This window comes from Eurosta solidaginis, chromosome 2, assembly GCF_040869045.1.
Source record: "Eurosta solidaginis isolate ZX-2024a chromosome 2, ASM4086904v1, whole genome shotgun sequence".
NCBI lineage: Eukaryota > Metazoa > Arthropoda > Insecta > Diptera > Tephritidae > Eurosta > Eurosta solidaginis.
Genome location: NC_090320.1, coordinates 286,405,315 through 286,422,429, shown reverse-complemented (window position 1 = coordinate 286,422,429; position 17,115 = coordinate 286,405,315). Strand labels below are relative to the sequence as shown.

Here is a 17,115-nt window from a genome sequence, read left to right as displayed (position 1 = left end):
AGTAGTAAACAAAGGTGTACAACCCTCACCTGCACACACCCACACCCGCTGGAAGGAATGAGTAAACTTCGCGATGCCCATAAAATGCTCGTTTGTCTACAACGCCATTGAAGAATTATGTGTGAGGCGCCTGATGTTCTTTATTACACCTGTCATTGGTGGTCACAATATTTTGCCAATACGGAAACTATAATTCACTTTTGTTGTTGCGCTAATGTAAAACATTCACGTACGCACTGGTAGTACGTTTTGTTTTAAAATTTATGCGGACTAAAACAATTTCGGCAAATAAAATAAGACAAGCAAAGTAACTAAAGAAAGCGAAAGAAGTTGCAAAACACAAACAAAAGAAAGTAATTTTTCAGTAAGAGTGAACACAAACCAATGAGAAAAAAGTTTTGAAGCTATAGAACAATAAAAGGACTTAAGATCGCGGGTTCGAATCGAGCTCAAGGCCTAACAATAATTTTTTATCATTAATATTGTTATGATAAATTTTTTCTTAATTGAAAAAAATTTTTGAATTAGAATTGAAGAAAGAAAAAATTTAGACAACTGCCAAAGCTCGATGTATAGATCCATTTCGGGAACTGCTAAATTCCTTCATCGGCAACGTTTAGGCGCCGCTGCTATAACCATTCAGCCATCACAGCGGTTTTTTTTTTGTCTTCATTAATCCTACTTCTATTCTGGTTCGTGCCAATTGATACTCTCAACACTGCGACATCTGTTGCAGGGCTCGATTCGAACCCGCGATCTTACAAATCAGTAGGCCCATATAACAACAAAAATTGTTAAAAGGACTTAAGTTATGACAACTGAAATGATAACAACATTAATGTAAACATTTATTTATTGCTCGCTGCCGCCGAAAGATTCAAAGCTGAGTCAGATTGCATTGATAACATCAGTTGAGTCAAAAACGAAATATAACAAGTAATGGAGTCTAAGTTCGGGTGTAGCCGAATTTTGTGTGCACAGCTGTGAGCTGCCATCATATAGTTCATTGAAGAATTTCGAAGTAGTCCCTAGATTAGTATGAAAACATGAATATATTGAAAAATGTTCTGAAAACCATACCGAAACGATGCCGAAATAGTATCTAATTTATCCAGAAAAAAGTTCAGAAAAAACCCCTAAAGAGCCCCTCTAGCTTTGTGACCCATAAGAAATAGTGATAATAGCTCTATGGTCTAGATTTTGAAGCATCACCGGGGTAACGCCATCGTAGCTTATTGCGAAACTTATCTTATCGCTGTCTACTTTCCAGTCCAGTAAACCCTCTGGGGTGGTAGCGCGTCTTAGGAGATTATTTTACTGGCGCTTAATGGCATTCTAGGAAGTGCATATTCATAATTAGGGGGTCCGTCCATACCCCGTCCTCACTTCTTATGAACTTCTTATGAATTTTACTCAGTCCTGAGGACTCGAGAGTATTTTCTATTGAGGAGTACAAAGTTTACCAGACAAAGCCATTGCTACGCTTATAGCTTTCTTGTATTGGGTAGCTGCCACTCTTTTGTTGTGTGACACTCGTTGAAAGCCTTCTTTACTGCTGTTCTAAGTTTCCTTAGTTCCCCGCTCCACCAAGTTGGTGACATCTTTTTACGAACTATGGTGGATTTGTTGTAGGCTTCCTCCCACCCCTGAAACCTATCTGTGCAAGGTAATTTAAACGTAATCATGCAAAAACTGTCGCAATATCTTCAAAAATCGAATTCGAAGCTACCCATAGATAAATCTGGAATGATCCCGAAAGCAATCCCGAAATTATTCCGAAATTTTAAAAAATTTTTCCCGGTTATTAATTAAAACTATCACGAAAGGGTTCCGAAACAGTTTCCCAATCCTTCCCAAAAAAAACTTCGAATAAGTTTGAAAGTTCCCCCAAACATAATCCGAAAAAATTGGGAGATTTTACCGAAAGGGTTTCGAAATAGTCTAGAATTATATTGAAAGTAGTCAAAAACAGTCCTATAATAATAGCGAAACTGTGCCGCAATAATCCCGAATAAAATTTAGAATACTGTCCGCAATCACAAATAAACAGTTCTGAAATCCCGAAATTCTTCAAAAATAGCTCAATATTCTGGCTCTACTGGGAGGCTCAAATCTCCGAGATTGCCCGAATCTAGATTTATATGACCCATCTATCTACCCTCCCCCCCCCCCCCCCCCCCCCCCCACCAATAAGGGGTACGGGACCGTCCGCATATCAAAAGGTATTTGAAGTCAATATACTTTGAGGTCCAGCAATTCAAACAAATGATTATAGGGCCCTGTCACCCTTTTAAAAAAAAGCAACGAGATCCCACCAAGCTATTGGCTACTTTGGTGCCACATTTCATCAAAATCCTGAAATAAAAATACTGACGGGTAGAACAAAAAAATTTATATTGGTTTGCCTGTCTATCAAATTCCAAACGAGTTCATCTACATATAACTGTTCCGAGCAGCGTTATACCTTCCTTTTTTAAAAAAAACTTTAGGAATTTATCCTTTAAGCCTTCTTTAGGCCTTTGTCAGGCAAGACCGTCTGCAGAAAATCTTTGCTTTTTACGTATTCGCATGCATTCATTGAATATTATACATTCCTCCTTCCTAATTCATAAAAAAAGCTCTTAAGTGGGACAATTCAACTTTTCTCTTAGTTCTAGTGCGAGACAAAGTGAAAAGTGAGGCATAATTTGTTCTAGAAATTTTGCACATTTAAAATTCATAAAAAAGTGATTTCCAGTGAAGTAATTTAATTGGGAATTTTTAAGGCAAGTTAAAATGTTGTTGGTTTTCATATTTCATGTTTGGCTCAAAATCGAACAAAGAAAATATGGTGTTTTTTAGTGTTTTGTTAAGGCCTTCCCTGGACGGTCTTTCTCAGGTAAGGTTAACGAAAATTCCTAATTTGATGGAGCAACACTAGTTTATTGTGGTCACCTTGTTTTTCACCTACTTTTTACGTCTGTAAAGGCTAGTTTCGTATGTGTTGGTGGTATTTTCAGAAGATGGAAGGACCTAGACCACAGGAGCTGACTAACGAAGATAAAAGAAAGAAATTCAATCTATCTTCAATGACAGACGAAGAAATCGAGCAATTGATGAACTCAACTATTTTGTCTAATGAAGATTCCAAGTACGAGGATGGTAGCGACAGTATAGCCGACCCAGATTACGTTGTTGATCAGATATCGCCTTAAGAAGAAGAAATTATAACGGAAGTTTTAGATGAGATAGACAGTGGAAATTTTGAAAAGGGAGATGGACTTTTGCTGAACCTTAGCGCACTTACTGATGTTTCATCGACAACGGTAGCTTCAAAAATACAAAGTCTCCCACCTGAACCAGCCACCGAAAAGACCGCATTCACTATTATCAACTGTTGACCCTAGAGGACCACAGGTAAGACCATCAGCAGGTGGATATACAGGATCAATCGTAGATGCCATAGACAAGCGATCTACTGAGTTCTCGAATATTCTATGGCGCCAAAGGTCGATGAGAATGCATATATATGAAATAGCCTTCCGCGGAGACTCTGAGTTACCTCATACAGACTTTTTCAATAATTTTTTTAACTACCAACTGTTCAATTTGATTGTTGAAGAAACCAATCGAGCAGCCCGTTCAGAAGATATAAATACGCAATTCACAACTAACGCTGCACAAGTTCGAAGTTATATCGGCATTCTGATATATGTGTCTATTTTTCGATATCCAAATATAGAGTCACACTGGAGTGAATTTGGATTTAAGCATATACCGGAAGCCTTGCCTTGGAAGCAGTTTGTGGCAATAAAGAAATACTTATCATTTGCTGATGAGGGAAACCGTATCAAAAAAGATGAACCAGGATACGATTCGTTGTTTTGAATAAGGAAAGACATTGAGATTTTGAACGAGCGCTTCGACTCCGTTCCCAAACAAGCTCGGTTATGTATTGATGAGCAAATGTGCAAAACAAAAGCAAGGCATGACTTACGGCAATATATGCCCAATAAACCCAATAAATGGCGTATCAAGTTGTTCGTCATATGTGATACGAATGGATACGCATACCGATTTGAAGTTTATAATGGAGCCGGTGATAATATTGTTCCGCCAGACACACCAGATCTGGCAGATTCGAGCAATGTCCTGATTCGGTTATCGCAAACCATACCTAATTTTGCTAAACATATTCTGTACTTCGACAGCTTATATTCATCTCTTCCTCTTCTAGTTTAATTACGCTCTCGTGGTATATTTTCACTAGGTACAATTCGGGCCAACCGAATAGCTAATTGCAAGTTACCGTCTGATTCGGGAGCGCAGGTTAAAAACACAGGCATAGGATATACAATTGATTTTGTGGCACCGCTTACGGAGCAGACGTAACTACAGTCCTTTGCAAGGACAGTAAAAACGTTCGACTATGTTCAGCTTATGTAGGTATCCAACCATTTGCTAAAGGGGATGCCGCCCCCTACCCATCGAAAACACACAGATATAATAGAAATACCAGAGATAGTTTGTCCACAAACAATTCGTGAGTACAACTCGCACATGGGAGGTGTAGACCTCATGGATTCTTATATGGGTAGAAACGATTTGCGTATACAAACAATGGATACCATGACGCGCATATTTTATCATCTACTTGATATGGCGATCACCAATGCCTTCATACTATATCGTCAAAAGAATTCATCATATTCCGAGAGCAACCTACGGGTAAAAGGTTTCACATTATATCAATTTCGTTTGGAGTTAGCTGAAGCTCTGTGTGCTTCTACTAATAGGCCAACAGTCGGACGGCCCCAAGCACCCCACATGTTATCCACAGTAAAAACGCCGTTGGTAAAAGAGCAATACACCCCCGGGACGACATAAGATATGATAAGTTTGACCATATTCCTGAGTGGACTGCAAAAAAAGCGTGCAAGCTTTGCAAGAAATCAGATACACATACCATTTGTACCAACGGTCAAATACATTTATGTTAATCAAGTAGCAAAAACTGTTTCAGAGATTATCACACTCACGAATAATGTAAACGCAATTTCCTACTCTTACAAGGGCAAGACCGTCTACAGACGGTGTTCAAATTTTGGGACCTAGCGCCAAAACTAGACAGAGTTTTAGAGATCTGATTTCGAATATGACCTCAGCGACGAAAAATTATACGTAAACTAAAATTTTCAAATCCAAAATTTTGATATTTCTATTTTGCCCGTTTAAGGGTTAAAAAGAAAAAAATGTAAGGCGCGATAACGTCCGAAGAAATTTTAGGCCGAGCTTCTCTTCCAATTTGCGCCGTGCTCCTTTTAGTTTTTCCTACAAATTGGCGGGACGGGACCTACTTGCTTTATGCCGACTCCGAACGACATCTGCAAGGCCGGTGTTAAGCACCATGAGCGCTGCTTGGCTATCTAAGTAAATGCCCACCTCGCGTCCCCCACCAAGTATTCCGACAGGAGCATAAACACCCTCTTTATAACCAGAAATTCTGCTTGGAAGATACAATTATTTTTATTTCTTAAAATATCCGCTGCTTTTCCGCAGATGGCTCAACCAATATGGATGAAGTTCGATACATTTTAATACCATTTGCACACTTGCTGCCACTTAGGTCTTTTACAAGGTTGCCATTTATTCAATATATTAAATTAGGTGGTTCATTATAAGTACGAAATTAAGTTTATTTTATCATATTTCAACACGAATATTTCTAAGTGGTGTTCTCTCCTAAGGTTACCAACTGATCTTGCTACATATATTTGTTTGTGTTTCCATTACTATCCCAAAAACTACTGATACATTTAGACCAAATTTTGCCTATAGGTAACGCGCTATGCCGTCTTACTCATACAAAAGTCATCAAAAACAGTACATTTAATAATTTAAAACTTTGTTAAGGCTCAGGTATGCTTTGTGCATATGTTGTATAAAGCTTTTAAAGGGATTATCGCCCTAAAGCCGCTATTTGGAATAGCTTTTTCCACATTTGCAAGCATATCATATTCAAAATATCTATTTTAAACCATCCATTAGGACAAAAATACAAATTAAATCCATATAATTTATTCATAAGAATGGGTCCCAGGTATGGAGCCTCTTAAGCATTCAAAATTTCTTACACACATTCACGCATACCAGAGGGGATATTACAATACATGCACATATTTGACCGTCTGAGTTAAAGCAAATACATACGCCCTTTTCTATAGGCACCATTTCAATTGGCCTCTTCGCAGGTAATCGAAAACGAAATCTAAAATATGCAAACACATACATTGACAATGCATTCAGAGGTAAAAGTATTTCAACTATTAGTTCTCAAAGCGATATAAAAGAATATGTATGCATGTACTTAGTATATAATCGTGTGTGAGCGTGTGTGTCTTTGCAAACATTTTTTGTATACTCAGCGTGCGTGAGTGTATTAATTTTGATTGGATCACGGTTGGTTGTACAGGTATAAAGGAATCGAGATGGATATAGACTTCCATATGTCGCAATCATCTGAATCGAAGAAAAATTAGATTTATTCATGTCCGTCTGCACCAAATTCGGTATACGGGCTTATCTGTACCCAGAATAGATTGGTCGGTTGGTTGGTTGGGGTGACGAGTGCCAATTAACTCTAATTAGCGCTCATTCGCCGTTTTGATACCGCAACTCGTGAGTGAACCAATGAACCAATGAATTTTGAAGAAAATGTATTCTGCTTCGACAGTGTGCTGGGCATTCGCACAGCAGATGCTCAACCGTTTCCTCCACCTCCGGACGCTTGCAGCTGCGATAGAAGGTATTGTGTTCCAGTACCATCCGTGCCGCATGTACCCCAATTATCCAATGCTCCGTGAGCACCGCAACTACTCTGGATATATACCTTCTGTTCATCTTAAGGACAGCTATAGAACATGTTTCGTTATATAAGGGCCACATGCTCTTGGAGACTCTACAGGACGGGAACCGCTTCCACCTATTGTTGGCGTCGCTCAACCATTGCTGGGAGATGCGACCCTTGATAAGTCCCAGGGGGCGCAAGGACCTCCTTCGCTCCTGAGACATCAAGAGCTGCTCCACACCGTGCCGGGACATCGAAACATACAGGGTAAGAGATGGCCGTGCCAGCTCATCCGCCATCTCGTTACCCTGTATGTTTTCGATGTCCCGACACCCATATCAGAGTAACGATCTGCCTGCTCGCCAGAATAATCGCGCTCTACCTACACTGCCCAATTGATGTTATCGTCGCTGACCCGAGGGCCCCAAGAGCCGCCTGCCGATCGGAGAAAATGGCTACCCTGTTACCGTTACTATTAATATCCATTAACGCTTTACACGCCTCTTGGATAGCGAAAATCCCACCTTGAAACACGCTTGCCGAGTCGGAAAGCCGCATACATAAGGACGTGGGCGGGACAGTCGCAAATACTCCCTTTCCCACTCCGCAAGCCATTTTAGATCCGTCCGTGAAAACCGAGATGTCGAATCTCTGAGTGATCCCCCATGTTTCCAGAATAGATTAGTAGAGCGAAATCGGACGATAACAGGGCCCACTTTTTTGACATCGAAAGTCTTTAAAAATGAAATTCGGTAGGTGGATTGGTTTTATGATGCAAAACATAAATTCTAAAAAAAATTGAAATATGGGTGTGGCACCACCCACATTTAGAAGAAGAAAATAGGAAGTTTAACATGCCGTTAATCAAAATCCGCTAAAAATATTACATTAAAATTTGGCAGAGACACTATATAGACTGAGTGAAGATAATCAAAATAGTTAAGAATCACGTCCACTTTTATATAACAGACTAGAAGACCCGGCAGACGTTGTCCTGCCCTAAATTTGGCCTATCTGCATACATTTTAATAAGCTTTTTCCGTCTGACTCTGCCCTCCCCCCTCTTCACTTTTTCCTAATCCTTTTATTCACTTCTCCCTCCGCCTTTTTCGCTTCATCTATCTCCATCTTCGTCTCATTCTATCTCTTTCTCAATCTCCTTCTCTCTTCTCTCAATTTCTTCGCATTCTTCTGCATCCCTTATTGCCCCAGAGGGTGGTATGTATTTTATTCCAGTCCCAGTCCCACTCCGAGTCTCAGTCCCAGTCCTGATCCCAGTCGCAGTCTGTCTCTGGATAATATATTACTCTGTACTAAAGCACTCATCAACAGCTTTCATTTGATATCCATATTGTATAAACACTGTCTAGGCATTCACTGGCCCACGTTTTGGCCTATATCTCGAGACCCTAGTCACCCAGGGGTATGAAAATTACCCTCTACACAACTAAAGGCTCTTCTGAATTAAAAAAAATTTCATAGTACCTCTAAATCGCGGGCCCCTCAGAAGCCCCCTCAGAAACCCCCCCCCCCCCCCCCCCCACCCTCTCGGCCTGGTGATGTGCTATACTTGATATCATTCGCTATAATATTTTTTATTGATAAGCAGGTTGTTTAATTAAACACCAAGCAATTACACGGAAGTATATCCGCACCACCTGAAAATATGAGTGCCACTGCGTATACGTAACATTTTATTATTACGTATAAACCAAAAAAAAATTTTGCAATAAAATAAAGCGATTATTGCGACTATAAACTGAGATATAACCTATCCTATGTCTCAAGTTAGATCAAACTACATATGGGGTGCGAAACAAATTCAAAATCGGTTCAGTAGTTTAGGAGTCCATCGCGGCCGAAAATGTTGTGACACGTATTTTTTATATATTAAGATTTTTAAAGTAGTCGTAGATGAATATAATAAGCTATATCTTTGCAAAAAAAGAGCTTTATATCAATTGTGTTTCCTAAGTGAAATTATAACAAGAAAAAGCAAAAAACTCAAATTTTTTAAAATGGGCGTGGCAGCGCCTCTTTTATGTTTCTTTTATGTTTTACGGATTGTAATGAAATTGTGTACACATATTTTCCTTATAGCAGGAAATATTTCTGGTAAAAAAAGGATGTTTAAAAAGGTCGCAGACACTTACCAAGTTTTGTTGTATGAGGAAATTGGGACACATTTTTTTTAATGAGCACTGCCACGCCGCTATTCCGGTCAAGCATTACACAACATTTCTAGCGCCTCAAAAAAAAAATAAATACCTTGTAACAAAATTCGAAAAAGTAACTTCTCTGGAAATGAACTATACAATTGGAACTCCCGGTGAATATATAATGTTCGGCTGCATCCGAACTTAGACACCCTTACTTGTTAATATTGAATTTTTGTTAAATGTTTTCTTTACAATACGATGCAAATTCCACAGAAAAGCAAATTTCCTGCCGCACTTGCCATCGCCACCCAAATGTGCGCTTGTCCTCAGCGAAAAATTCAAAAGCTCACCTTCAATTTGCTCGAGAATAAATTCTTGTTCAAGGACGTTCGGAAAAGCTATAGCAACAGCAAAGCAGCGAGTACACGCTTTTGTAACCTTAGCAACAAAATTTTGTTTTTGTAATACTTGTAGTAGAATTAATACAAACGGCGATGGCTCAAAATTTAGTTAGATATGCAAATAGAAATGCAAAAGAGATCAATGAAAATATGTAAACACAGTGATGTGCATTATAAAAGACAGCATGACCTAAACATGCATCCCCAGCGGGTTAGGGAGCTTACAATATACCCGTGGTAGGTATGCCTGTCGTAAGAGGCGACTAAAATACTAAATTTATTCAAGTGGGCGTGTAGGGCAACCCTCTTAAGGGGTTGGCAGCGCAATATATAGCTTCTCCAACCTTACCTACCCGTGGCGAATCCGGTTTCTTTAACAGCTGAGGCTCTGGCGACCCCAAGCTCCTCATGGATCTAGGGGGTGGGATGGCGGATGGGCTAGAAGTGGTCATACCAAATCGTTACCGAGATAGTCGGGCTAGTACCTTAGTGGTGCTTACCGGAACGTACCAGATCTGCATCCGGTGAAGGACCATCAACATTGATAACACTCCCCAGGAACCAAGTCATGCGATGCTAGCGCTGGGCAAACGTTAAAAGCATTTGTTTATTAATCGAACCAAATAGGCAGCCTAACGGATGCCTATGAATATTATGGCATCCGAACAATTACCTACCGATCGACAGAATCTTCTCTGACTTTACATTAAAATGATACAAATTAGATTACTTTACTTTAAGCCAAAACTCATGGCTCCTGGAGGTGCGCATGTTACGAACCCCAATATAGACTTAAACTTTAAAGTTTAGATTAATTGTAAGTTCATCGTATTTGGGAAATCCTGTGTTTTCGTACCTGGTCCATCTAATTTAGTGGTCAAAGGGTAAGATATCTTACCTCTGGTCAAAACTACTCTTATATGGTTTTTCTTCTAAAATAATTGTTGAACTGCTTACTTTTCTCAAGAAACTTCCAACAACGTTCTTCGTCTCACAACGGATACTAGGAACAAGGGGACATATGCATGAAGATCATGAAGATGCACAAGAAATGCTTAGTCGTCCCGTAATCTCGGAGTCAGAAAGTTTGGTAAAAGCAGAAATAACTCTGCGTACCCATAATTTCTTTTCGATTCCTTGCGTTGGCGAGGAAGGTACACTGAAAATGCTCAGAAGTATGATCATCCTCAGGATAGAATGGGCAGTAATGAGGCAGAACTTACTATCCGTTTTATTCGATGACACAAGCCGAGCTAGGTAACTTTGACATGCCCCCCCCCCTCCCCCCCGGATAAAGGTTCGAGTTCAACTAGTACTAGAAGTTGCTAGTACCACAGCATACCGTAGAAGGACTGTCCACATCTGCAACAATCCACTAAACTTTCGATGAGTGTTTGCGGTGACAACATAGCCAAGAGATCGCCTTCTGCTTCGCTGGGATAAAAATTATTTAGATTCTATCAACCTAACCTAGGTAACCGTATCTTTCTTACTTATATAGAACACATTTTTAGAGGATGCCAGGGTTTTCTCTCATCACTCCAACAAAGCACGTCCTCACGACTGGGAATCACACACTTACATTCAACAAACTAACAGCAATTGATACGCGCCATACCAAGTACTAAGCCTAGAGTAACTCACCATATGTATCCACTAACTCGTTTTACTTCTCAGCAAACTTATTACTGAAATAATTTCTGGCTCAGCAACGTCACCTTGGAACCATTCACCCCTCTCCATTGAACTTTGACTTTAGTTGACTATCCAAATACTTATTTGCTTTAATTTTACTGTTGCAAAAAGATGTTGGCCGTTACGCAAAAAAAAAAATTATGTGAGCGCAGCATCAATCCCTTTCTAGGAATTAAGGGGCTGAATATGCAAAACGCTGGGACTCTTTACTACTGTCAGTAAATAGAGGGAATATTATTGTTATAGTAATGTAAATACCTAGGTTTGATATGATACCGTGTGTCACTAAATGTCTCGCCTCGCGTTTTACACAGTAAGGCCCTTAGTCTTTCAACCTGTCATAAATGGAAAATTTTCTATTTCTTGCATATAAGGCTAGGTACATTCCCAAACATCAGAGTGCCGATGTATTGCTGTTTGAACGTTTTTGTATTTGCATTCAATAATCGAATGTACCTAAATTTAAAATTTTTCTTGTCACACTTATGCTGTTACAATCACAAAAATTTTATAGGCTGTCTTGTTTTGATTTCGAATTAAAAACACATTGCGAGCATTTTCTATTAGCAATATAGGAGTATTACATATCGTTAGCTTAATGTGAAAAACTGAATAATTTTTGAAATAACCTTTTTTCTAAACTGTGAATATGGATACCTTAGTTGCAATACTTTTGAATGTAGAAGCTTTGAAAACGATTAATAAAAATCATGTATGCTAACCTAGCAGCTATTTCATGACTTAGCACAATTTCCTCACTCAAAACAAATTTTTTCTCCTGACTTAGCACTTTTTACTCAATATGTTTCCCCATCACTCCCCCCCTTTAATGATTGAAATATAGCTCTAAAACTATATATTTCAAAAAAAGTACTATTTATTTGTCAAACTATTTCTAACTATTGGCGACCACCGTGATGTGATGGTAGCGTGCTCCGCCTACCACACCGAATGCCCTGGATTCAAATCCCAGGCAAAGACACATCAAAATTTTAGTAATAAAGTTTTTCAATTAGAAGAAAATTTTTCTATGCGGGGTCGCCCCTCAGCAGTGTTTGGCAAGCACTCCGAGTGTATTTCTGCCTTGAAAAGCTCTCAGTGAAAACTCATCTGCCTCGCAGATGCCATTCGGAGTCGGCATAAAACAAGTAGGTCCCATCTTGCCAATTTGTAGGAAAAATTAAAAAAAAGGAGCACGACGTAAATTGGAAGAGAAGCTCGGCCTAAAATCTCTTCGGAGGTTATCGCGCCATACATTTGTTTATTTACTTTATTTCTAGCGGTTCTGATCTGGACTCTTTCGCCGGATGGTGCGCAGACAATAACTTATTTTTAAAATCAAACAAATGCTGTGTTGTGTCTTATTCCATAAAGACAACTGCCACATACTTTATATACAAACTAAGTGCTAAATATCTTAATCGTTGTCAAGAGAGTAAAAACTTGGTTGTAATTTTTGACTCCAAAATCTATTTTTCTAGTCACATTGATTTCGTTGTTTCAAAATTTGTTACAATGGTTGGGTTCAGTAGACGTAACACCAGTGACTTTAAGGACCCTATGACGTTGAAGGCACTTTATATATCCTTGGTCAGAAGTGGTATTGAATATTGCTCAATAATATGGAATCCTTTCTATAAATCTAACTCCTATAAAATTGAGAAAGTTCCAAAATTTTTTACAAAATTGCTTTACGTATGCTTCACTTGCCAGACGGCCTCCCATCATATACCAGCAGGCACATATTGCTTGGTCTTCAGGCTTTGCATGACAGAAGAACTTTTATCTCACTCACGCTTGCCTATAATGTAATAAACTTTAGCACGAATTGCTCTGATTTATCTAATTTGTTCATTCCATATATTCCACTGCGTGATCTCCGGCATAATAGATTATTTATCGAAATAACTCATAAAACGAATTATGCTATGAATGAACCTATAACTAGGACTATACATCTAGCAAATCGATTCAGTAGTGTTATTAATTTTAATAACAGCTTATATAAGTTTAAGCTTGAATTGTTTTCTATTTTTAACTAGTCTGTAAGAAAGCATGTAGTTATCGACATGTAAGAATTGAAGTAGATTATGGCCAGCGCAAAACATTTATCAAACACCAAAGGCATGTCTCAATCGGGTAAATCCAATTTCAAGGGGTTACCAGCACAATATATAGCTTCTCCAACACAATTGTCAACTCACCTACCCGGGGCGAATCTTGTTTCATTGACAGCCGAAGCTCTGGCGACCGCAAGTTCCTCATGGAACTAGGGGGTGGAGAGGGCGGAATGGCCTAGAAGGTTTAATGTGGTCATATAAATCGAGATGGTCGAGCTAGTAGTAATTTAATAGTGCTTTGTTACCGGAACGTACCGGATCTATATCCGGTAAAGGGCCAACATCAGTAACACTCCCCAAAGCTTTCGTGGAGTGTCTTTATCGTTAATACAACAACAACAACAAAGCATATACTTTTAGACTGAATGAATTAAATAAATAAATAAAATGCGCGCACAAAGAAATGACTAATAATTCAGATTGATATTATTGACAGGTTGACTTAGCACATTTTTGTTAACAGCTGACGACTTAGCACATTTACACATCATTGCCCACAGCACGTAAAAATGAAAAATTTAAATATTTTTTTTTTTTTGGTGATCGATGTATTTTGAATTCAGTTTTAAAACCGCATTAAAATACAATTTTTCAAAAAAGTGACTTAACACATTTTCACATTAAGCTAACGATATGGTTTCTTACTTATTTTGTTTTAAACCAGTCAAAGATGCCGACAGTTTATTTCACCATACAAACATGAATAAAACGAACTCAGAAAACCGTTCTCATGAAACTAAGGACCTAATTATGTAAAGCTCTGGGACTCTTTATTCTAAAAATTACGATACACTTCCAAAGTCGCGCTTTTATTCATTGAATCATTACTTTTATCAACTTCTAATATTTTCCTTCTTTATTCTAATTTCTTTTTAGATTGGACTTCAGTCGCAATTACACCCATTGCAATGCCTCCCTATTGGTCAACGATACACTGGCCATGTCTGGTGACCAACCGACTTGGTTGAAATTGTTACCACCGCGCATGTATACACCAGAGGTAATTTTGAACACATGGTTGCATTTGGGTGGTGCGCCGCAAGCACCAATCGGTCTTATCATTGAATTACCTCCAGCTCAAAGTGGTACCGGTTTTACTGGCTGTTTGCATTCGCTGAAGATAAATGAGCAAACACGCGAGATATTTGGGTAAGTAATATGTAAAGTAAATGAAAATAGGGGCCATTTATGTTGTATGGCCGATAGCTTTATACCAAAATGCTTTGAAATTCCTTTTATGTCCTCCCTCAATAGGCAACTTGTGTGAAGGCTTAGACGAAGCTCATGGCGTTCTACCATGTAGCCGCGCGATTTTGGGTCTTGCATCTGCGCCGTTCCACCACAAAAAAAATAATGGCGGAAGCAAAGAGTGCAAGGGAACCCCTCACAGTATAGGGTAGTTTTAGGAATTGTTTGGAAGCCGTAGTCGGCCTAGCTGACCGGAAGGGTAAGCGCTTGTAATGAGATCATACGCTGAAAAGTACTTTGCCCCAAAAAAAACCCCAGCGGTGTGAGGGGAATGAGAGGCAACGGTCAACTTTTAAGAGACGGAAAGTACTAAATCTCAAGGATATTAAGCAAGATATCCTCATCAATAAGACATCCATGCCGACAGCTATAGGGCATAGGTTCTCCAAAGCGAGGAAGCAAGTACTTCGAAAAAGGTTACACAGGAAAGGAATGGAAAAAGCAGTAAATTGTAATAAGCAGGATGGTGGAAGTAGGTCATAAGGCAAAGAGAGGTGACTTAATGACTCCGGCTTATTCGAAGAAACTCAATGGAGGTATCGCTCCAACTTCGACTATCCACGAGTGAATGAATGACGTCGTAAAGCACTCCCTAACTCTGCCGCTCACTGATCATAACAATCCCACCGAAAGGTGGGTATATGTAGGAGAAGAACTTCTTTGGATGATGCTCAAGGTGTTGTGGAAAGAACTGAGTAAACCGGTGACAGACATCCATTGAGGAAAGGGCCGAAGGTAATTCTTGTATTTCAGCCTATGAAAGAGGGTAAAATCAAAAGAGAAATGGTAGCAAGATGAGAGGAGCGTAGAATATGATGGATGGGGTAAAGTCCAATGAAGAGAAAAGGAAAAGGCTGGGGAAAGGCAAAGGAAAAGAAAAAGAAGTGAAAGAAGAATAAAAAGGAAATGCGGGTAAGGAGTTAGAGGTAAAGAATAAGGAGGTTGGGAAATAGAGCTAGGGACACATAAAGGGAAATGAGTGGGTAATGAAAAGAAGGGTAAGATGAATAGGAAGAAGAAATGCAGGAAGAAAAGGAAGCAGAACAGTAAAGGCATGTGCAATAGAAGAACAACAAAGAAAGATGATGAGGGTAGTTCGTTCAAAGAAAATACCAAACAATGGGGTATATTAATATATAATATTGTTACGAATATTAGCAAACTAAGGGGTGCTGCTATCTCTAAACCGATGCTAAACAGTGATATCATACACATCCATAGATCAATCATTATGTATCTACATAAACGAAACAATAATTGCGTCTACACATATGTAACATGTACGTATACGAGCAGCGGAGAGTCAATGCACAAACACATGCATATATCTGAGATACTCCTGAAAGTATGCAATGAGAAAAGCTATAAAATCGTGCAAATGTAGTTACAGCTGAGAAGTTTGAGAGCTGATGGCAACTAGTAGAATCTGGAAGCGCCTAGAAGATGCGAACGTTGAAATCAGAGAGTATATAAGGCATCAAGTGTAAAGGCGCTGGAATTCAGTTTGATTTGAGCTATCAAGCAGTTATTGATTAAGCACGCAATCTGTCGGCCAATAGTGGAGATTCATTTGAGCTATCAATCAGTTTGGTTATTAAGCCAGCTAGCGCAAAGTATAAGTGTTATTGTGAAGTACTTTAATAAAGGCCATTTTTCCATTATTCAATATTGGAGTTATTTATTCAACAGTTTAGTGATACGAACTTAGCAGAAGGTTGCAAATAAGAGGATTTGCAAGTAAATTCGTTACAATTGGTGTCAGAAGAGGAATTGTTGAATAAATTCCAGAGGACAAGGACATGGCAAAGTTCAGTGAATTGAAGGTCCAGCAACTGAAGAAGGAGTTGGAGAGCAGTGGATTGAATACAACCGGCATTAAACTCGAACTTCAGGCACGACTACGAGAGGCAATGGAATTAGAAGGAATTGACGTGGAAGAGTATGACTTTCACCTTGAAGGCGAGGAAACAACAAAAATGGAAGAGACAGTTACGCAGACAGTTACGAGCACAGACTTGCACATGATTTTGGCTGCAATATCTGTTCAAACATCGACAGTGGCTTCTCAACTGGAATCGCAAGAGACAGATATAACATTTCAACTGGCATCTCAACTAGAAGAACAGAAAAAGTATATGTCATCTCAACTAGAAGAATAGAAAACGTATATGTCATCTCAACTAGAAGAACAGAAAAAGTACATGTCATCACAAATGGATTCCCAAGAGACAGGAATAACATCAAAGATGGAAACACAACTGAAAGAACAAGAGGCACGCATAACAGTACAACTTGAAGCGCGTATGGACGAGAAAATAACGCAGTTTGAGGAAAAAATCGAAGCCGAGGTGGATGCTTTGAGAGGTCGTATACAGGAGTTGCAATTACATCGCCCAGCTGTTTCAGCAAGCAATCCAAAGGTAAAAACACCATCCTTTGACGGTTCTGTTCCTTTCCAGGTCTTTAAGCTTCAGTTTGAGAAGACCGCAGCAGTGAACAACTGGAGTGCTGAAGATAAAGTTGCTGCACTCTTCGTAGCATTGAAAGGACCAGCTGCCGAAATCTTACAGACGATTCCAGAGTACGAACGGAACAGTTATGAAGCATTGATGGCTGCTGTAGAACGACGTTATGGAAGCGAGCATAGAAAACAGATATTCCAAATA

The 17,115-nt window shown here is 39.2% G+C and overlaps 2 protein-coding genes across 13 annotated transcripts in view; one reads left to right on the top strand and one right to left on the bottom strand.

Annotated features, from left to right (window-relative positions):
* The window catches only part of eys (eyes shut), a 457,691-nt gene that overhangs the window by 397,993 nt on the left and 42,583 nt on the right, over positions 1-17,115 (top strand). For all 4 annotated transcript variants that reach the window (XM_067768337.1, XM_067768335.1, XM_067768336.1 and 1 more), the window contains exon 7: positions 14,078-14,350. In XM_067768337.1, the coding sequence (XP_067624438.1) occupies positions 14,078-14,350 (273 nt within the window). The remainder of the gene's footprint in view (positions 1-14,077; positions 14,351-17,115) is intronic.
* Positions 1-17,115, bottom strand: part of LOC137241108 (uncharacterized) — a 471,192-nt gene that overhangs the window by 415,620 nt on the left and 38,457 nt on the right. The window lies entirely within an intron of this gene.